At 38.8% G+C, this 23,248-nt stretch overlaps 1 protein-coding gene across 1 annotated transcript in view; it reads left to right on the forward strand.

The window, feature by feature from the left end:
- The window catches only part of RAB28 (RAB28, member RAS oncogene family), a 125,901-nt gene that overhangs the window by 100,881 nt on the left and 1,772 nt on the right, over nt 1–23,248 (forward strand). The window contains exon 6 of the mRNA XM_003258490.4: nt 3,767–3,844. Within this exon, the coding sequence (XP_003258538.1) occupies nt 3,767–3,844 (78 nt within the window). The remainder of the gene's footprint in view (nt 1–3,766; nt 3,845–23,248) is intronic.

The following is a 23,248-nucleotide window of genomic DNA, read 5'->3' on the forward strand; positions in this document are numbered from 1 at the left end:
ACCCCCATTTGACTATTTTTCCAGTTGACATTTTTCAACTAAAAGAAGTTGGAAATTTTTCTGTGGTTTAAGATTTTTGATGTTTTTCTCTGTGATATCCTTTATAGTTTTACACCTAAAATAAATAATATGATGGGGGTTTATTCTTTCTTCTGGTAAGACCCATTAAAAAATTTGGCCTCCTGGAATCCTTTCCCCTCAGACAATGTGAACATGGGCACATACTCACCCATCCATGCCTTTTTAAAAAATGTAATGTCAATAATTGTAGATAAACTCATCCATGGATTCACTGGGCTTCTACCCTCACTTAATCTTCCCAGGGGCTTTTTTGCCATGTCAGAATTATTTTAACTTGTAGTATTTTAGCTTGTTTTTAACCACTTAGTATTTTTTTTGCCACTTAGTGTTTTTTTGTGTGCTTATATTGAACCACTATTAAAAAACTTCATTTTTTTAAAGTGGTACTTTGAAATGGTTTGTTCTTATGAAATTACTTTAAGACTTGTAATCATCTCTAGCTCCAGGTAACTTTCTCATCGCTTGAGGAGATGAGCTCCTGGCTTACTATACTTTCTCTGATATTACCTATGTCATAATTCTTAGTGATTTCAGTATCCTTGTTTCTCCCTGACTCCACCTTAGTCACTCTCGCATACCACAGATCATGTCATTACAAATTACTGTGGCTCCTCTATTATCTCAGTATCAGGCATCCTAATCACTAACCACCAACAATCTTCTGTTTCACACCTTTGAATGTCCTAACACAACCATGCTCAACCCTAGTAAGACCTACAAGACATTGATCCTAACACCTTTGCAAAATCTTAACCTCCTTTCATGTCTTCATTTTTCTCTCTTCTGAACTTAAATCTCATGGCCAGTCCAAGTCATTGCCATGCATATACTCTCAGTTCCCTTTTCCCTCTTTCACTTTGTCATATCTGCTTGTGTAAACCTTAATTCTGGTTTAAACCAAGCCTCCACTTTTTCATGGGTGTACCCATGAACATGACCAGAGAAAAACACAGAGGCATGCTGGAGGTTTTACTTTAAGTTCACAATCACTAATCTGAAGTGGGCCCATAATGCTGCTCAGTAATTATGCTCTATGTCTCTAGTCTATCACCTCTTCCCCTCACGTAGGTGACTTTTTTTGTTTGTTTGTTTGTTTTTTTTTTGAGACAGAGTTTCACTATGTCCTCCGGGCTGGAGTACAGTGGTGCCATCTCAGCTCACTGCAGCCTCCGCCTCCTGGGTTAAAGCAGTTCTCTGCCTCAGCCTCCCGAATAGCTGGGATTACAGGCACCCACCACCACGCCTGGCTAATTTTTTGTATTTTTAGTAGAGATGGGGTTTCACCATCTTGGCCAGGCTGATCTTGAACTGACCTCGTGATCCACCCGCCTCAGTCTCCCGAAGTGTTGGGATTACAGGCGTGAGCCACTGCGCCAGGCCGATGACTATTTCATAGCTTCTCTTCTCTCTTTAAATGTTCAAACTATCCTCCTCTATCAGCTGATGACCTTGTTTCCTATGTTATAAGAAATTTGAAACAAACAGAAGACAGCTTCTACATACTGCTGCTACCAGGTCTAACCTCATCGTACTTACCCCATCTGTTCTCATATCTTCTGTCTTCTCTGTGGTTACTCTGGGATCTATTCTAGCTAGGGCCACCTTCTCCATTGTGTACTAGTCCCATTTATCTTTACTGAATCAAGGATATTGCTTTAGCAGTTCTCTCTGTTTCATATGGATTATTTTTTTTTTCCATCTACTGGATTATTCTTTCAGCACAGAAAATATTATGACTTATTTTATCTTAAAAACTAGAAAATTCTTGATGCCACATTTTTTCTCTAGCTGTTGCCTTATTTCCTTCCTTCATTTTCCAGTGGATGTTTTGAAAGAATTGTCTCTAGTTCTTCTTTTCCCAATTTCTCTTTCAGTTCCAGCAGACTTTTGCCCTCAGTATTTTACCCAAACTGCTATTATTCAGGTCATCAATGGCCTCCTTTTTGCTGAATCCAATGGTCAGTACTCAGCCCTCATCTTATTTGATTCAGTAGCAACATAAATAATTGCTGATCACTCTCTTCTCTTTGAAATACTCTCTGCACTTAGCTTCCAGGATACAACGCCTCCTGGTTTTCTTCCTACTAAACTAACTACTCTGTCAGTCCCCTTGACTAATTTTCTTACCTCTCCAGCCAACTAAGGTTCAGTCCTTTGATATCTCTTTTTCTACACTTATTCCCCTAATGGCTTTATTTAGTCTTCTGGCTTTGCTCAGACTTTTCCCCTGAACAGTAGACTCTTATATCCAACTGCCCACTCAGCATCTCCACTTAAATGTCTAATAGGCTGCCCAGTTTAACATGTTTAGAACTGAGCTCTTGATATTCCCTCCTCAAATCTCTCACAGTCTTCCTCACTTTAATAAATAGCAGATCTACCAGTTGCTCAGGCCAAAAAAATTTTGGAGCCTTTCTTGACTCCTCTTTTTCTCTCACACCCCACATCTGTCACCAAATCCCCTTGGCTGTACTTTGAAAATATATCCAGAACCTGGTGACTGTTTCTTACTGTGTCCACTTCTACCACTTTGATTCAGCCTCCATAATATTTTACATTAGTTTCTTTGCTGATTCTCTTTTTGTACACTTGGTCTCCTATAGTGAATGTTCAATACAAACAACCAGACTAATGCTGTTAAAATAAAAGTCACACTGAGCCACCCTCCCATGCCTTCCATTTTATTTGGAGTAAACACCGAAGTCCTTCCAGTAGCCTACCAGATTCTACATGCTTTGTACTTCCTTCATCTCTTTGCTCATCTTCTTTTATAATCACTCTTTCTCTCCACTCCACCACAGTACTTCTCCTGTTGTTCCTTGAACACTGACCATCAATGAACTAATATATGCTTCTTAGGGTACAAACGGCATAAGGCTATCAGGAATATGTATCCTTTTTTGTTAGAAATAAAAATTAATAAAGTTTTGGTAAATATTCTATAAGCATGTGATGAATAGGGATAAGAATATGGTAGGACATTTATGAAGAAAAGATAAATTATACTACAGTAAATGTCAGGATTGGAACTCTAGTAATTATAGTGGACCTGACATAAGCTAACTATGTGTGGAAAGGCTATTTATAGAAAAATGTTTGTCTATTTTTGTTTAATTGTAATGGCATATATTTTTCCTTTACTCTGAACTGATAAGATATAGTAAACAGTACCAAGTTGCTTTACTCAAGATACATGGAGAATTTGTTGGAATGATATGAAAGGCACAGAGAGTATTAAAGTGTTAAAAAGTAAGACCTTTTGAGATAGGCCAAAGGCGGCTAAAAGGACCAAGATAAAATTGACAGTGAAAAACTAGGTTGGTAAAGTATAGATTATTTTTATTTTCTTCAGGAATTATGGGAGTTTTTATAGTAGTAAGTAGGATTGTTTTGTTGTTTTTTGAAGTGGTAGCTGTAATCATCATGTTAAATCTTTCATGTGTGCGTTTAGCGAAAATGACCAATTCATTGAATTGCATGGAGTTTTAAATTACGGCTTAATAATTTAAAAATTATTGTATTTAAAATGTTGCTACATTTGACAAATAAAGCTATTTTTGGAATCACCTGCTATATCATATTTTTGCAATTATTGCTGTTTATCATTTTTAAGAAAATTCTGTTTATTTGAAGTTAACTTAAGCGTGCCTCTTTTAAATCATTTAAACCCATTTGTGTTATGTAGGTCTTCCTGTGCTTTCAGAAAGTTGCTGCTGAAATCCTTGGGATCAAATTAAACAAAGCAGAAATAGAACAGTCACAGGTGATTACCTTGAACTTTATATTTAAAAAATTAATGAATTTCTTACAAGGCATTAATTTTCACCCATAAATTCTTTCCCATTTATGCCTTCTGTGTATGTATCTCTAAAAGCTTTGGGAATAGATTGTATGTATGAATCAGTGTTTATTACAGAAGATGGAGAATATTAACTTTTTGCCAAATTATATCCTTGAAACCTCATTTTGTCTCTTTTGTTGGGAAAAAGATACTAGTATAAAAAATTTTTATTAGTGGTTAACTAGTGAGTTAAGGTGCTGACCACATTGTCTGGTACTTCTTTATTTAAATCCTTTTGGAGCCTCTATTCAATTTTAAAACATCCTTGACTGTAATGATATTAGTTTTGATGTTATTTTGTTGTCAGTTTAGTAGTGTTATTAATTAGTAAGGATTTCTATGTTTTTTCATTATTCCTAGGTACTTTTCTTAGGCTAAGAAAAAAACATGCAGCAGCAGCCAAGAACTTTAAAGTACCACTATAATTTCCCACTAATTCATATGTTTGATAAGATGAAAAATCAGAGCAAGAGCCTATAAAGTTATGCTTCAGAAGTGGTTTGATTAGAAGTAACAAACTAATTACATTTTTCCTCAATTTCTTCCACCCTATTCGCACCCTGTGCAACTAAAAAAGTATAATTATATTTTCCCATCCTTAAATTTTTCTTTAATTCTTTCAGAGTTAGTTCTGTATCTTTTTCTCATGGTCTCTCCGTGTGTGCATGTGTGTGTGTGTGTGTGTGTGTGTGTGTGTGTGTTTTAAAACAATCGAAGCAAATATTTGAAATTGTTATACTGATATGGCTGTTTCTAAGAGTGGATTAAAACATTTGAAACTCTAAACATTTACTAATTTTAATTCCCATCATTCAAAGACATTTGTTTTAGCACTTGGTATGGCCAGATACAGCGCTAAGATACTTTGTGATGTTTAAATAGCTCCCAGACACATAAAAAGGGGTTACTTGGTTTGGGCCTAGGAGAATATAAGAAAGAGAAGTCACCATGATTTGCTTGATCACACAGACCTTGGATCCCAGAGGTCAAGTAATTCCTTTGCTTTTTAGCTTCTCTGTCTAAATAATGTTTGTCTCTGCTTAATTAGAGAGTCTGTGATTATCATAAGTGATTTATTGGTCATACATTGTAAACTCAGTATAGTAGTGGGTCTAAAAAAGAATTAAAAGACTTCAAAATATCCCTGCTTTTAGTAAAGAAAATTAATAGGTTATGTGCCAGGGGGACTGTGTTATCTCAGTTAATCCTCATAATAACTCCTTGGATCAGGTGAAATTTTATTATTTTATGATCAGGAAGCTGAGACTGTGGAGAGATTCAGTAACTTGATCACTAACCCTTAGTTGGGCAGTGGTGGAGCCAGAATTTGCACCCAGGTCTCTCTGATACCAGTGCCCTTGGTATTTCCATTCTGCCATACTGGGGGAAAGTGTACTGGGCAGTTTGGAGTGGGAAGGGAGAAAATGGCTGAAAGAGGAGCTGGTATGAACAATATACCTGGTAGAAAAGGTTAGGTTGTATTTTGGAAACAGAAGAGCAGTTTGGTTAAAATAAATTACCATTTGTGTCAGAGTATAAAGAATTTGAGAACAGATTTTGGGGATTTATGAATGCCAAGTTGATTAATTTTATTTGACCTATAATCATTTTGAGGTAGGGCAATAAATGAAAGCAGTTTTTTTTAAATTATTATTATACTTTAAGTTTTAGGGTACATATGCACAATGTGCAGGTTTGTTACATATGTATCCATGTGCCATGCTGGTGTGCTGCACCCATTAACTCGTCATTTAGCATTAGGTATATCTCCTAATGCTGGCCCTCCCTCCTCCCCCCACCCCACAACAGTCCCCGGTGTGTGATGTTCCCCTTCCTGTGTCCATGTGTTCTCATTGTTCAATTCCCACCTATGAGTGAGAACATGCGGTGTTTGTTTTTTTGTCCTTGCGATAGTTTACTGAGAATGATGGTTTCTAGTTTCATCCATGTCCCTACAAAGGACATGAACTCATCATTTTTTATGGCTGCATAGTATTCCATGGTGTATATGTGCCGCATTTTCTTAATCCAGTCTATCATTGTTGGACATTTGGGTTGGTTCCAAGTCTTTGCTATTGTGAATAGTGCCACAATAAACATACGGTGCATGTGTCTTTATAGCAGCATGATTTATAATCCTTTGGGTATATACCCAGTAATGGGATGGCTGGGTCAAATGGTATTTCTAGTTCTAGATCCCTGAGGAATCGCCACACTGACTTCCAGAATGGTTGAACTAGTTGTCAGTCCCACCAACAGTGTAAAAGTGTTCCTATTTCTCCACATCCTCTCCAGCACCTGTTGTTTGCTGACTTTTTAATGATGGCCCTTCTAACTGGTGTGAGATGGTATCTCATTGTGGTTTTGATTTGCATTTCTCTGATGGCCAGTGATGATGAGCATTTTTTCATGTGTTTTTTGGCTGCATAAATGTCTTCTTTTGAGAAGTGTCTGTTCATGTCCTTTGCCCACTTTTTGATGGGGTTGTTTGTGTTTTTCCTTGTAAATTTGTTTGAGTTCATTGTAGATTCTGGATATTAGCCCTTTGTCAGATGGGTAGGTTGTGAAAAATTTCTCCCATTCTGTAGGTTGGCTGTTCACTCTGATGGTAGTTTCTTTTGCTGTGCAGAAGCTCTTGAGTTTAATTAGATCCCATTTGTCAATTTTGGCTTTTGTTGCCATTGCTTTTGGTGTTTTAGACATGAAGTCCTTGCCCACGCCTATGTCCTGAATGGTATTGCCTAGCTTTTCTTCTAGGGTTTTTATGGTTTTAGGTCTAACATGTAAGTCTTTAATCCATCTTGAATTGATTTTTGTATAAGGTGTAAGGAAGGGATCCAGTTTCAGCTTTCTACATATGGCTAGCCAGTTTTCCCAGCACCATTTATTAAATAGGGAATCCTTTTCCCATTGCTTGTTTTTGTCAGGTTTGTCAAAGATCAGATAGTTGTAGATATGTGGCATTATTTCTGAGGATTCTGTTCTGTTCCATTGATATATGTCTCTGTTGTGGTACCAGTACCATGCTGTTTTGGTTACTGTAGTCTTGTAGTATAGTTTGAAGTCAGGTAGCTTGATGCCTCCAGCCTTGTTCTTTTGGCTTAGGATTGACTTGGCGATGCGGGCTCTTTTTTGCTTCCATATGAACTTTAAAGTAGTTTTTTCCAATTCTGCGAAGAAAGTCATTGGTAGCTTGATGGAGAAGAAGGCACTGAATCTATAAATTACCTTGGGCAGTATGGCCATTTTCACGATATTGATTCTTCCAACCCATGAGCGTGGAATGTTCTTCCATTTGTTTGTATCTTCTTTTATTTCATTGAGCAGTGGTTTGTAGTTCTCCTTGAAGAGGTCCTTCACATCCCTTGTAAGTTGGATTCCTAGGTATTTTATTCTCTTTGAAGCAATTGTGAATGGGAGTTCACTCATGATTTGGCTGTTTGTCGGTGATTGGTGTACAAGAATGCTTGTGATTTTTGTACATTGATATTGTATCCTGAGTCTTTGCTGAAGTTGCTAATCAGCTTAAGGAGATTTTGGGCTGAGACGATGGGGTTTTCTGGATATACCATCATGTCATCTGCAAACAGGGACAATTTGACTTCCTTTTTTCCTAATTGAATACCCTTTATTTCCTTTTCCTGCCTGATTGCCCTGGCCAGCACTTCCAACACTATGTTGAATAGGAGTGGTGAGAGAGGGCATCCCTGTCTTGTGCCAGTTTTCAGAGGGAATGCTTCCAGTTTTTGCCCATTCAGTATGATATTGGCTGTGGGTTTGTCATAGATAGCTCTTATTATTTTGAGATACGTCCCATCAATACCTAATTTATTGAGAGTTTTTAGCATGAAGGGTTGTTGAATTTTGTCAAAGGCCTTTTCTGCATCTATTGAGATAATCATGTGGTTTTTGTCCTTGGTTCTGTTTATATGCTGGATTACATTTATTGATTTGTGTATGTTGAACCAGCCTTGCATCCCAGGGATGAAGCCCACTTGATCATGGTGGATAAGCTTTTTGATGTGCTGCTGGGTTCGGTTTGCCAGTATTTTATTGAGGATTTTTGCATCAATGTTCATCAAGGATATTGGTCTAAAATTCTCTTTTTTGGTTGTGTCTCTGCCAGGCTTTGGTATCAGGACGATGCTGGCTTCATAAAATGTGTTAGGGAGGATTCCCTCTTTTTCTATCGATTGGAATAGTTTCAGAAGGAATGGTACCAGTTCCTCCTTGTACCTCTGGTAGAATTCAGCTGTGAATCCATCAGGTCCTGGACTCTTTTTGGTTGGTAAGCTATTGATTATTGCCACAATTTCAGAGGCTATTATTGGTCTATTCAGAGATTCAACTTCTTCCTGGTTTAGTCTTGGGAGGGTGTAATTGTGGAGGAATTTATCCATTTCTTCTAGATTTTCTAGTTTGTTTGTGTAGAGGTGTTTGTAGTATTCTCTGATGGTAGATTGTATTTCTGTGGGATCGGTGGTGATATCCCCTTTTTCATTTTTTATTGTGTCTATTTGATTCTTCTCTCTTTTCTTCTTTATTAGTCTTGCTAGCAGTCTATCAATTTTGTTGATCTTTTCAAAAAACCAGGTCCTGGATTCATTAATTTTTTGAAGGGTTTTTTGTGTCCTGTTTCCTTCAGTTCTTCTCTGATTTTAGTTATTTCTTGCCTTCTGCTAGTTTTTGAATGTGTTTGCTCTTGTTTTTCTAGTTCTTTTAATTGTGATGTTAGGGTGTCAATTTTGGATCTTTCCTGCTTTCTCTTGTGGGCATTTAGTGCCATAAATTTCCCTCTACACACTGCTTTGAATGTATCCCAGAGATTCTGGTATGTTGTGTCTTTGTTCTCGTTGGTTTCAAAGAACATCTTTATTTCTGCCTTCATTTCGTTATGTACCCAGTAGTCATTCAGGAGCAGGTTGTTCAGTTTCTATGTAGTTGAGCGATTTTGAGTGAGTTTCTTAATCCTGAGTTCCAGTTTGATTGCACTGTAGTCTGAGAGACAGTTTGTTATAATTTCTGTTCTTTTACATTTGCTGAGCGGAATTTTACTTCCAGCTATTTGGTCAGTTTTAAAATAGGTGTGGCGTGGTGCTGAAGGAAATGTATATTCTGTTGATTTGGGGTGGAGAGTTCTGTAGATGTCTGTTCGGTCTGCTTGGTGCAGAGCTGAGTTCAATTCCTGGGTATCCTTGTTAACTTTCTGTCTTGTTGATCTGTCTAATGTTGACAGTCTCCCATTATTATTGTGTGGGAGTCTAAGTCTCTTTGTAGGTCACTCAGGACTTGCTTTATGAATCTGGGTGCTCCTGTATTGGGTGCATATATATTTAGGATAGTTAGCTCTTCTTGTTGGATTGATCCCTTTACCATTATGTAATGGCCTTCTTTGTCTCTTTTGATCTTTGTTGGTTTAAAGTCTATTTTATCAGAGACTAGGATTGCAACCCCTGCCATTTTTTGTTTTCCATTTGCTTGGTAGATCTTCCTCCATCCCTTTATTTTGAGTCTATGTGTGTTTCTGCACGTGAGATGGGTTTCCTGAATACAGCACACTGATGGGTCTTGACTCCTTATCCAGTTTACCAGTCTGTGTCTTTTAATTGGAGCATTTAGCCCATTTACATTTAATGTTAATATTGTTATGTGTGAATCTGATCCTGTCATTATGATGTTAGCTGGTTATTTTGCTCGTTAGTTGATGCAGTTTCTTCCTAGCCTCGATGGTCTTTAAAATTTGGCATGTTTTTGCAGTGGCTGGTACCAGTTATTCCTTTCCATGTTTAGTGCTTCCTTCAGGAGCTCTTTTAGGGCAAGCCTGGTGGTGACAAAATCTCTCAGCATTTGCTTGTCTGTAAAGTATTTTATTTCTCCTTCACTTATGAAGCTTAGTTTGGCTGGCTATGAAATTCTAGGTTGAAAATTCTTTTCTTTAAGAATGTTGAATATCGGCCCCCACTCTCTTCTGGCTTGTAGAGTTTCTGCCGAGAGATCAGCTGTTAGTCTGATGGGCTTCCCTTTGTGGGTAACCTGACCTTTCTCTCTGGCTGCCCTTAACATTTTTTCCTTCATTTCAACTTTGGTGAATCTGACAATTATGTGTCTTGGAGTTGCTCTTCTCGAGGAGTATTTTTGTGGCGTTCTCTGTATTTCCTGAATCTGAATGTTGGCCTGCCTTCCTAGATCAGGGAAGTTCTCCTGGATAGTATCTTGCACAGTGTTTTCCAACTTGATTCCATCCTCCCCGTCACTTTCAGGTACACCAATCAGATGTAGGTTTGGTTTTTTCACATAGTCCCATATTTCTTGGAGGCTTTGTTCGTTTCTTTATATTCTTTTTTCTCTAAACTTCCCTTCTCGCTTTATTTCATTCATTTCATCTTCCATCACTGATACCCTTTCTTCCAGTTGATTGCAACGGCTACCGAGGCTTCTGCATTCTTCACATAGTTCTCAAAACTTGGCTTTGAGCTCCGTCAGCTCCTTCAGGCACTTCTCTGCATTGGTTATTTTAGTTATACATTCGTCTAATTTTTTTTCAAAGTTTTTAACTTCTTTGCCATTGGTTTGAATTTCCTCCTGTAGCTCGGAATAGTTTGATCATCTGAAGCCTTCTTCTCTCAACTCGTCAAAGTCATTCTCCGTCCAGCTTTGTTCCGTTGCTGGTGAGGAACTGCGTTCCTTTGGAGGAGGAGAGGCATTCTGCTTTTTAGAGTTTCCAGTTTTTCTGCTCTGTTTTCTCAGCATCTTTGTAGTTTTTTGTACTTTTGCTCTTTGATAATGGTGATGTACAGATGGGTTTTTGGTGTGGATGTCCTTTCTGTTTGTTAGTTTTCCTTCTAACAGAGTGGACCCTCAGCTGCACGTCTGTTGGAGTTTGTTAGAGGTCCACTCCATACCCTGTTTGCCTGGGTGTCAGCAGCGGTGGCTGCAGAACAGCAGATTTTCGTGAACCGCAAAGTCAGCTGTCTGATCGTTCCTCTGGAAGTTTTGTCTCAGAGGAGTACCTGGCTGAGTGAGGTGTCTGTCTGTCCGTACTGGGGGGTGCCTCCCAGTTAGGCTGCTCGGGGGTGAGGGACCCACTTTAGGAGGCAGTCTGCCCATTCTCAGATCTCCAGCTGTGTGCTGGGAGAACCACTACTCTCTTCAAAGCTGTCAGACAGGATCGTTTAAGTCTGCAGTGGTTACTGCTGAATTTTTGTTTGTCTGTTACCTGCCCCCAGAGGGGGAGCTTACAGAGGCAGGCAGGCCTCCTTGAGCTGTGGTGGGCTCCACCCAGTTCCAGCTTCCTGGCTGCTTTGTTTACCTAAGCAAGCCTGGGCAATGGCGGGCGCCCCTCCCCCAGCCTCTGTGCCATCTTGAAGTTTGATCTGAGACTGCTGTCCTAGCAATCAGTGAGACTCCATGGGCGTAGGACCCTCCTAGCCAGGTGCGGGACACAATCTCCTGGTGTGCCATTTTCCAAGCCCATTGGAAAAGCGCAGTATTAGGGTGGGAGTGACCCGATTTTCCAGGTGCTGTCTGTCACCCCTTTCTTTGACTTGGAAAGGGAACTCTCTGACCCCTTGCGCTTCCCGAGTAAGGCAATGCCTCGCCCTGCTTCGGCTCGCACATGGTGCGCTTCACTGACTGTCCTGCGCCCACCGTTTGGCACTCCCTAGTGAGATGAACCTGGTACCTCAGATGGAAATGCAGAAATCACCCATCTTCTGCGTCACTCTCGCTGGAAGCTCTAGACCGGAGGTGTTCCTAATTCGGCCTTCTTGGCTCCACCCCAAAAGCAGTTTTTAGATAGCATTAATCTAATGGGATATTTTTATATGTCGTTGGATGGGAGGGAGATTGAGGTAAGGAGACTGAGTTACTGCTACCATGTGAATAAGGCCAAAGTCAAGGTGGAATGGAAAGGTTGGATGGATGTAAGGGAGATTTTAAGGAAGAACCAATAGGGCTTGTGGAATTATTGGATAAGAGAGAATAGAAGTCCAAGATAACCCTGAAGTTTCTTGCCTGGAGGAATGAAGACAGGAGAAACCCAATGATTAGTGGTCTTTCAGAAAGGGGGAATGATGGGCTGGTGCTTCACTGGTGAGAGGGCTGCACTGAGGAAGAATTCCTTCTACTGCCTGAGCTGTGCAGTGGTGATCAGATACAAGGAGACCTCTGGAGAAATGAAACAACTGGAGGCAAAATTTGGGGGAAGCTTTATTAGCATTAGCTCCCTCGTGTTGCAAGATCAATAGAGTTACTATTTTGACTTTATATATGGGCTTAATATACTGGCATATTTTAAATAAAGAGATATTAGATGTGTTAACTACATAGTTCGCTACCCTGCCTGCACATCCACCTTGTTTTTTATGCTTTGAGGTTTAATTCTATCTTCAGTTTGTTGGTGGCATTTACTCTTAATGCATTCATTTGAAGGTGAATTCAAGTTACTGCAGCTTTCTTCTATATGTTTGTCAGAATTCTTTGTGTATAGCAAGAAGCCTCATTAGTCTTTCTTGATCCTGATGAATTTGGTGTTTTTGCCAATTAAATTATTGATTTTACAGTTCATATTTCTCAGTGGAAAGATTTGGCAAGTTCATCTAAAAGACTAGGAAGTGCAGATTATATATATATACATATATATACACACACACATATACACACACACATACATACATATATATACACACACACATACACACTGAATGTGGTTGTTGCGACATTTGAAAGATTACTGGGGGGATTCAAGGGAATGTTTGAAAGTACTTTGTATTATTCTATAGAAAAGGAGTTAAATGGCAGACTCACCAGTCCCATTGATGTTGATGCTCTACTATAATAATTTAGTTTGTGACATAAATATTTACAATGGGGTTTTAGTCCTAGTTTCTTTTTTTTTTTTTTATTATACTTTAGGGTTTTAGGGTACATGTGCACAATGTGCAGGTTTGTTACATATGTATCCATGTGCCATGTTGATTTCCTGCACCCATTAACTCGTCATTTAGCATTAGGTATATCTCCTAATGCTGTCCCTCCCCCCTCCCCCCACCCCACAACAGTCCCCGGAGTGTGATGTTCCCCTTCCTGTGTCCATGAGTTCTCATTGTTCAGTTCCCACCTATGAGTGAGAACATGCGGTGTTTGGTTTTTTGTCCTTGCGATAGTTTACTGAGAATGATGTTTTCCAGTTTCATCCATGTCCCTACAAAGGACACGAACTCATCATTTTTTATGGCTGCATAGTATTCCATGGTGTATATGTGCCGCATTTTCTTAATCCAGTCTATCATTGTTGGACATTTGGGTTGGTTCCAACTCTTTGCTATTGTGAATAGTGCCGCAATAAACATACGTGTGCATGTGTCTTTATAGCAGCATGATTTTTAATCCTTTGGGTATATACCCAGTAATGGGATGGCTGGGTCAAATGGTATTTCTAGTTCAAGATCCCTGAGGAATCGCCACACTGACTTCCACAATGGTTGAACTAGTTGACAGTCCCACCAACAGTGTAAAAGTGTTCCTATTTCTCCACATCCTCTCCAGCACCTGTTGTTTCCTGATTTTTTAATGATGGCCATTCTAACTGGTGTGAGATGGTATCTCACTGTGGTTTTGATTTGCATTTCTCTGATGGCCAGTGATGATGAGCATTTCTTCACGTGTTTTTTGGCTGCATAAATGTCTTCTTTTGAGAAGTGTCTGTTCATGTCCTTTGCCCACTTTTTGATGGGGTTGTTTGTTTTTTTCTTGTAAATTTGTTTGAGTTCATTGTAGATTCTGGATATTAGCCCTTTGTCAGAAGAGTAGGTTGCAAAAATTTTCTCCCATTCTGTAGGTTGCCTGTTCACTCTGATGGTAGTTTCTTTTACTGTGCAGAAGCTCTTTAGTTTAATGAGATCCCATTTGTCAATTTTGCCTTTTGTTGCCATTGCTTTTGGTGTTTTAGACATGAAGTCCTTGCCCACGCCTATGTCCTGAATGGTATTGCCTAGGTTTTCTTGTAGGATTTTAATGGTTTTAGGTCTAACATATAAGTCTTTAATCCATCTTGAATTAATTTTTGTATAAGGTGTAAGGAAGGGATCCAGTTTCAGCTTTCTACATATGGCTAGCCAGTTTTCCCAGCACCATTTATTAAATAGGGAATCCTTTCCCCATTTCTTGTTTTTGTCAGGTTTGTCAAAGATCAGATAGTTGTAGATATGCGGCATCATTTCTGAGGGCTCTGTTCTGTTCCCTTGATCTATGTCTTTGTTGTGGTACCAGTACCATGCTGTTTTGGTTACTGTAGCCTTGTAGTATAGTTTAAAGTCAGGTAGCGTGATGCCTCCAGCTTTGTTCTTTTGGCTTAGGATTGACTTGGCAATGCGGGCTCTTTTTTGGTTCCATATGAACTTTAAAGTAGTTTTTTCCAATTCTGTGAAGAAAGTCATTGGTAGCTTGATGGGGATGGCATTGAATCTATAAATTACCTTGGGCAGTATGGCCATTTTCACGATATTGATTCTTCCAACCCATGAGCATGGAATGTTCTTCCATTTGTTTGTATCCTCTTTTATTTCATTGAGCAGTGGTTTGTAGTTCTCCTTGAAGAGGTCCTTCACATCCCTTGTAAGTTGGATTCCTAGGTATTTTATTCTCTTTGAAGCAATTGTGAATGGGAGTTCACTCATGATTTGGCTCTCTGCTTGTCTGTTATTGGTGTACAAGAATGCTTGTGATTTTTGTACATTAATTTTGTATCCTGAGACTTTGCTGAAGTTGCTAATCAGCTTAAGGAGATTTTGGGCTGAGACAATGGGGTTTTCTAGATATACAATCATGTCATCTGCAAACAGGGACAATTTGACTTCCTCTTTTCCTAATTGAATACCCTTTATTTCCTTCTCCTGCCTGATTGCTCTGGCCAGAACTTCCAGCACTATGTTGAATAGGAGTGGTGAGAGAGGGCATCCCTGTCTTGTGCCAGTTTTCAGAGGGAATGCTTCCAGTTTTTGCCCATTCAGTATGATATTGGCTGTGGGTTTGTCATAGATAGCTCTTATTATTTTGAGATACGTCCCATCAATACCTAATTTATTGAGAGTTTTTAGCATGAAGCGTTGTTGAATTTTGTCAAAGGCCTTTTCTGCATCTATTGAGATAATCATGTGGTTTTTGTCTTTGGTTCTGTTTATATGCTGGATTACATTTATTGATTTGCGTATGTTGAACCAGCCTTGCATCCCAGGGATGAAGCCCACTTGATTATGGTGGATAAGCTTTTTGATGTGCTGCTGGATTCGGTTTGCCAGTATTTTATTGAGGATTTTTGCATCAATGTTCATCAAGGATATTGGTCTGAAATTCTCTTTTTTGGTTATGTCTCTGCCAGGCTTTGGTATCAGGACGATGCTGGTTTCGTAAAATGTGTCAGGGAGGATTCCCTCTTTTTCTATCGATTGGAATAGTTTCAGAAGGAATGGTACCAGTTCCTCCTTGTACCTCTGGTAGAATTCAGCTGTGAATCCATCAGGTCCTGGACTCTTTTTGGTTGGTAAGCTATTGATTATTGCCACAATTTCAGACCTGTTATTGGTCTATTCAGAGATTCAACTTCTTCCTGGTTTAGTCTTGGGAGGGTGTATTTGTCGAGGAATTTATCCATTTCTTCTAGATTTTCTAGTTTATTTGCATAGAGGTGTTTGTAGTATTCTCTGATGGTAGATTGTATTTCTGTGGGATCGGTGGTGATATCCCCTTTTTCGTTTTTTATTGCATCTATTTGATTCTTCTCTCTTTTCTTCTTTATTAGTCTTGTTAGTGGTCTATCAATTTTGTTGATCTTTTCAAAAAACCAGGTCCTGGATTCATTAATTTTTTGAAGGGTTTTTTGTGTCTCTATTTCCTTCAGTTCTGCTCTGATTTTAGTTATTTCTTGCCTTCTGCTAGTTTTTGAATGTGTTTGCTCTTGCTTTTCTAGTTCTTTTAATTGTGATGTTAGGGTGTCAATTTTGGATCTTTCCTGCTTTCTCTTGTGGGCATTTAGTGCTATAAATTTCCCTCTACACACTGCTTTGAATGTGTCCCAGAGATTCTGGTATGTTGTGTCTTTGTTCTTGTTGGTTTCAAAGAACATCTTTATTTCTGCCTTCATTTCATTATGTACCCAATAGTCATTCAGGAGCAGGTTGTTCAGTTTCCATGTAGTTGAGCGGTTTTGAGTGAGTTTCTTAATCCTGAGTTCTAGTTTGATTGCACTGTGGTCTGAGAGACAGTTTGTTATAATTTCTGTTCTTTTACATTTGCTGAGGAGAGCTTTACTTCCAACTATGTGGTCAATTTTGGAATAGGTGTGGTGTGGTGCTGAAAAAAATGTATATTCTGTTGATTTGGGGTGGAGAGTTCTGTAGATGTCTATTAGGTCCACTTTATGTAGAGCTGAGTTCAATTCCTGGATATCCTTGTTAACTTTCTGTCTCATTGATCTGTCTAATGTTGACAGTGGGGTGTTAAAATCTCCCATTATTATTGTGTGGGAGTTTAAGTCCCTTTGTATGTCACTGAGGATTTGCTTTATGAATCTGGGTGCTCCTGTGTTGGGTGCATATATATTTAGGATAGTTAGCTCTTCTTGTTGAATTGATCCCTTTACCATTATGTAATGGCCTTCTTTGTCTCTTTTGATCTTTGTTGGTTTAAAGTCTATTTTATCAGAGACTAGGATTGCAACCCCTGCCTTTTTTTGTTTTCCAGTTACTTGATAGATCTTCCTCCATCCCTTTATTTTGAGTCTATTTGTGTCTCTGCACGTGAGATGGGTTTCCTGAATACAGCACACTGATGGGTCCTGACTCCTTATCCAGTTTGCCAGCCTGTGTCTTTTGATTGGAGCATTTTGCCCATTTACATTTAACGTTAATATTGTTATGTGTGAATCTGATCCTGTCATTATGATGTTAGTTGGTTATTTTGCTCGTTAGTTGCTATAGTTTCTTCCTAGCCTCGATGGTCTTTACAATTTGGGGTGTTTTTGCAGTGGCTGGTACCGGTTTTTCCTTTCCGTGTTTAGTGCTTCCTTCAGGAGCTCTTTTAGGGCAGGCCTGGTGGTGACAAAATCACTCAGCATTTGCTTGTCTGTAAAGTATTTTATTTCTCCTTTACTTATGAAGCTTAGTTTGGCGGGATAGGAAATTCTGGGTTGAAAATTCTTTTCTTTAAGAATGTTGAACATCGGCCCCCACTCTCTTCTGACTTGTAGAGTTTCTGCCGAGAGATCAGCTGTTAGTCTGATGGGCTTCCCTTTGTGGGTAACCCGACCTTTCTCTCTGGCTGCCCTTAACATTTTTTCCTTCATTTCAACTTTGGTGAATCTGACAATTATGTGTCTTGGAGTTGCTCTTCTCGAGGAGTATCTTTGTGGCGTTCTCTGTATTTCCTGAATCTGAATGCTGGCCTGCCTTGCTAGATTGGGGCAGTTCTCCTGGATAATATCTTGCAGAGTGTTTCCAACTTGGTTCCATTCTCCCCATCATTTTCAGGTACACCAATCAGACGTAGGTTTGGTCTTTTCACATAGTCCCAAATTTCTTGGAGGCTTTGTTCATTTCTTTTTATTCTTTTTTCTCTAAACTTCCCTTCTCTCTTCATTTCATTCATTTCATCTTCCATCAGCGATACCCTTTCTTCCAGTTGATTGCATCTGCTACGGAGGCTTCTGCAATCTTCGCGTAGTTCTCGAAACTTGGCTTTCAGCTCCATCAGCTCCTTTAAGCCCTTCTCTCCATTGGTTATTCTAGTTATCCATTCTTCTAATTTTTTTTCAAAGTTTTTAACTTCTTTGCTATTGTTTTGAATTTCCTCTCGTAGCTCAGAGTAGTTTGATCGTCTGAAGCCTTCTTCTCTCAACTCATCAAAGTCATCCTCCATCCAGCTTTGTTCCATTGCTGGTGAGGAACTGCGTTCCTTTGGAGGAGGAGAGGTGCTCTGTTTTTTAGAGTTTCCAGTTTTTTTGCCCTGGTTTTTCCCCATCTTTGTGGTTTTATCTACTTTTTGTCTTTGATGATGGTGATGTACAGATGGGTTTTTGGTGTGGATGTCCTTTCTGTTTGTTAGTTTTCCTTCTACCAGACAGGACCCTCAGCTGCAGGTCTGTTGGAGTTTACTAGAGGTCCACTCCAGACCCTGTTTGGCTGGGTGTCAGCAGCGGTGGCTGCAGAACAGCGGATTTTCTTGAGACCACAAATTCAGCTGTCTGATCGTTCCTCTGAAAGTTTTGTCTCAGAGGAGTACCCGGCTGAATGAGGTGTCAGTCTGTCCCTACTGGGGGGTGCCTCCCATTTAGGCTGCTCGAGGGTGAGGGACCCACTTTAGGAGGCAGTCTGTCCGTTCTCAGATCTCCAGCTGCGTGCTGGGAGAACCACTACTCTCTTCAAAGCTGTCAGTCAGACAGGGACATTTAAGTCTGTGGAGGTTCTTGCTGAGTTTTTGTTTGTCTGTGCCCTGCCCCCAGAGGTGGAGCCTACAGAGGCAGGCAGGCCTCCTTGAGCTGTGGTGGGCTCCACCCAGTTCGAGCTTCCTGGCTTCTTTGTTTACCTAAGCAAGCCTGGGCAATGGCGGGCGCCCCTCCCCCAGCCTTGCTGCCGCCTTGCAGCTTTATCTCAGACTGCTGTGCTAGCAATCAGCGAGACTCCGTGGGCATAGGACCCTCCGAGCCAGGTGTGGGACACAATCTCCTAGTGTGCCGTTTTCCAGGCCCGTTGGAAAAGCGCAGTATTAGGATGGGACTGACCCGATAGGTGCCGTCTGTTTCCCCTTTCTTTGACTAGGAAAGGGAACTCCCTGACCCCTTGTGATTCCCGAGTGAGGCAATGCCTCGCCCTGCTTCGGCTCGCGCACAGAGCGCTTCACCGACTGTCCTGCACCCACTGTTAGGCACTCCCTAGTGAGATGAAACCGGTACCTCAGGCAGAAATGCAGAGATCACCCATCTTCTGTGTCGCTGGGGCTGGGAGCTGGAGACCGGAGCTGTTCCTATTCCGCCATCTTGGCTCCCCTCTAGTCCTAGTTTCATTCACTGACTATTTAAAGAGATTCTACTAGTTTATTTCTAACCTAGATTGCTCCTATTTGGGAGTTATATAAAATGAGTTATCAACACACGTTTCAAGCTTTGCAAGGAAGAGGAAGAGAGAGAAAAGAAAGTGAATGCAATTTATTAACACAGTAATCGTACTTTGAGGGTCTGTGTAATGCCAGGGGGCCACACTAGAATCTGGGGATACAGAAATGAATAAGAGAAAGTCCCTATCCTCAAGGAGCTCCCAGAATAAGTGGGGCAGCCAAACATTTAAACAATGAACACTATAGATCCATTTTTCACAATTCCCAGTTTGGTTTATAGTTTCATTTGCATCATTTATGTAGTCTTCCCCTTTCTCCCCAACCAACCATTATCCTCTAAGATAGTGTAAGAATTGATACTGTTGTTAACAAGTGTTCTAGTTTCCCAGGTTGTTCAGATTTTTTATTTGCAAAGTACGTAGACCTTTAGGAGAGAAAATAAATTTACAATTGCTGTGGTTTAGGAAATCCAGCAATCAGCTCTTTCAGAATGCATTAGATAATTGATAAAGAAAAAGCATAGTCCTTTTAGTCCTGCCTTGTGTCCTTCAGTCTGAATTGCAAGGAAGTTTTGCCATATCTACTTGGTGTTAACAGTTCTTAATACATTTTTAAGCCTCAGCATTTTTACTTGCCAATTAATAAACTATGAATTTCTACTTGGTTTGAACTAGGTATGTATTAGTTTTTAAAATACCAAAAATTTCTATCATGTCTGAAATATTCATTAAACTTGCTAAAAATATATATTCCTTATTGTCCCCTCAAATTATTTTCAGACTGTATCTGAAAGTATCTCACGTAGGGCTTGGCATGTAATAGACATGCTCAAGATTTTAGTTATCTTAATTGGCATATTATTATAAAGTACAAGTACCCATTTATCCTTTGGTATTAAGGTGCTTTCTGCTTTTTAGCTTTACCTGAATGTTGATCTTCCTCAGATTCTTTTTACCCACATGTTAATTTTTTACGATCATTTTCTCCAGTATGTTTATTAAAACTGTACTGGGATTTCTTTCTTATCCTAAAGACCACTTGTTTTCTTGAGGAGCATATTTTCTTATTTTATACATACTACTCTAACCCTCAGATATTAAACGTTGCTTAATGGATTTTCATATCACATAACATTTTTTCTTTTTCCTATTCACCTTTTAAATTAATTTTTTAAATGAAATTTCAAAAGCAGATGTGACTTTAGAGATCATGTAGGTAGACCTTGTTTTTATAGATTAGGAAATTGTGAAGACAGAAGTGAAATAACTTGCCCAATGTTTTGTTACTGGCAGCATATAATGGCCCATTCGTTATATAGAAGAGTAGCATTTTAAAAACTCCCACTCTGTGCAAAGTACTATGCTTTTTAACATGTTATATCCTATATCCGTGCTTTAAATTGTATTCTGTAATCTTGTTGCACTTTGAATATATACCAGTCAGAATATTCTGTAATAGTTTACACATCTGTTTTCTATTCTTGACTCTTAGCATCTCAAAAAAACAGATTATGCATTATTTACCTAAATGTCTGCAATATCTGGGACAGTGGTTGGCTTTGAATAAATGACAATGACAGATGTTTTAGCCTTCAGGGTGTGTTTACTCCATATTCTGGCCATGACAAACTATGGCTTTTGCAGTGGTAAATATGTTCCTATTATCTGGAGTAAGGTACAATTGCACAGAATCCATCTATACTCCTTACACCTTGTGCCCCAACCCATAGGTTGCTTTCTTACTTATGCCCTCCATTGCTACCACTTCCATTTCCAGTATCCACTTGGCAAATGCTTTTTGAAAATATCAGGGTTAAGCTTGTATTCACCCATATAACTCTTTTCCTCTTAGGGCCACTTCATTATTTTCATTTCATCAACTAATAGCAGAGAATAATCGAGTGTACTTTGTGGCTCTAAAAATAAAGGTTGGTATTTTATAGGTAACATTTTCTCTAAAAACATCAATAAATGGCTTTTAAATAAGCTGACTATAGTGAAACCACCTACCATGAAGTTTATGACATGGAAATTATGTTTTTCTAATCATAGAAAGTGAAATTTGGAATCTGCAGAGCCTTGGTTATGGCTTACAGTTTGGAAACATTTTACAAAGCTTTATGTCAAAGAGTCAAAGCCCCTGAGAGTGATGCTGTCTTGTTAATTCTTCATTAATTTGATGAAAATTAATAGTGAAATCCAAGTCATTTACATTAGTCAGTACTAGGACCAAAATGTCTTGAGCACAGGACAGTAACCTGGTTGTGTTTATAGGATAAGACTTAAACCAACATTTTGTTGGATTAATGAGTTGCTTACTGATTATGAAAATCCCACCTCTTCATTGTCACCATAGTTTGGCATGAAACAATTAGGTTTGGGGAGGTTAGATAATGGTATACAATATTTCTCTGATGTACCCCTCCACTCATACCTCATTTGGCAGTTGGTATTGCTTCTGTTGATAGCATCAGGCAGAGTGCCTAGTAAATCATGAGTCTTGTCCAAAAGTTAATGCTGCTTGTTGCTAAAAAACTTAAGCAGAAGCCACCCAAGGCTGATATGTTCGTATGCCTCAGCATCCTATTCATTGACTCTCAATTGTTTATAGGATCTTTATTTATAAATGTAATCACAGACAGCAGCTCATATTAAGATGCTTTTCTATCTTAATAAATTAATAGATGCTATTATGAAGGATGCGTGTCCTGAAATAAGATATTTGCAATCACATGGATAGCGAGGATAGTTTTAAATCTAAAATATTTGGGTAGCATGTTATCTGTGTCATACATATTTGTCACATATGGTCTTTTTATCCTAAGGGTAGCAGCAATTAAGAATATAACAAGGTAAAAGTAAATAGTTTCTTATTTAGTAAAACTTAGATATTTGAAAGCAACAGTTGTTGTACTTAAATATTGTACCTTGTGAATTTTTTTTTATATGACCTGCAACTGCATTTTGAACTTGTTTGTTTCTGTATGGAATTCGGAAGTATGGAGGTTAGGATTGGGAGGAATGGGGGAGTGAGCATCATAAGGAAGTCTTGGACAAGTAATAAATAGTATTAAATATAAAAATTGTAAATGGCATATGGCTTCCTCTGATGTCTTCATTCCTCTCCCCACCTTCAAAGATAATTAATTACTCCTTCCTCTGTGTTCCCACAGCATAAGTCCACTAGTTAAGTGTTTAACTTGTATGGCAATTTGTATATGTGTTTCTCTTTCCATTAGGTCCTCAGCAACTTGTGAATAGATTCTATGTAAGTCGCCCATACATTCACAGTATAGAGTGACTGGCACATTGTATATCTTCAGTAAAGCTTGTTAATGGAAATGGAATTAATCCTTTTATTGCACTTTAACATAGAAAAACCTCATAATTCTTCATAGTCTTCTGAAATCCTGGGCATTATATATGTTATATATAATTGTGTTATCAAAAATGGAACTTCCCAATTTGGGAAGTTCATTGGTCATTTCTATTTCAGTAATTAAATAGAATTACAAAGAATAATGTTTCTTGGGTCTTTGTTCCTTTCCTTTTGTATGTGTACTTTCTGCTGTGTGTGTGTGTGTGTGTATGACATGTTTACATTTATATGTTAATTTTATTTTTCTTCTTTGGTGTTTTTTTCTATATTCAGTCATTGAACATACTTTCCATTTTGTCTTTTTTTTTTAATTCTTTCTTCTTTGTCTCATTTATGTTGTATGGAATTTGACAGCGTATTGTCAGGGCAGAAATAGTGAAGTACCCTGAAGAAGATAATCAACACACCAGCTCTGCTCAGAGTAGAATCTGTTCAGTACAGTAGTGCAGGTATTAAGTGATAAATTATTACAGTTTGGGGAGGTGGGAAGGGAGAACCATTGAATGCTATCTTGTTCTTTATTCCTTATGAATAGGGAAGTTCAGATGATTATTGTACATTATTGGAAATTAATATCGCGTCTACGTCTTGATTTAGAACTAAAAAATTGGTCCTCTGCCAGGAGACATGAATTAAGAAATTGGGAACAAATTAAAGTAACATTTCAGTTACTTTTAAACATATTTGTCTTTATGGTTGTGTTTATTACATGTGCAGCGAAGTGGAGAATTGAGGCAGTTATTTCATTATTCATTCCTTACCATTTTTCCTGAAATAGCTTGGTAATTGAAAGAGTATTTTTAAAATTTGCCTTGAATTGCCCTTCTTTGTCTGCTTGTGTGT

The sequence above is a fragment of the Nomascus leucogenys genome, chromosome 20 (genome assembly GCF_006542625.1).
Source record: "Nomascus leucogenys isolate Asia chromosome 20, Asia_NLE_v1, whole genome shotgun sequence".
Taxonomy (NCBI): domain Eukaryota; kingdom Metazoa; phylum Chordata; class Mammalia; order Primates; family Hylobatidae; genus Nomascus; species Nomascus leucogenys.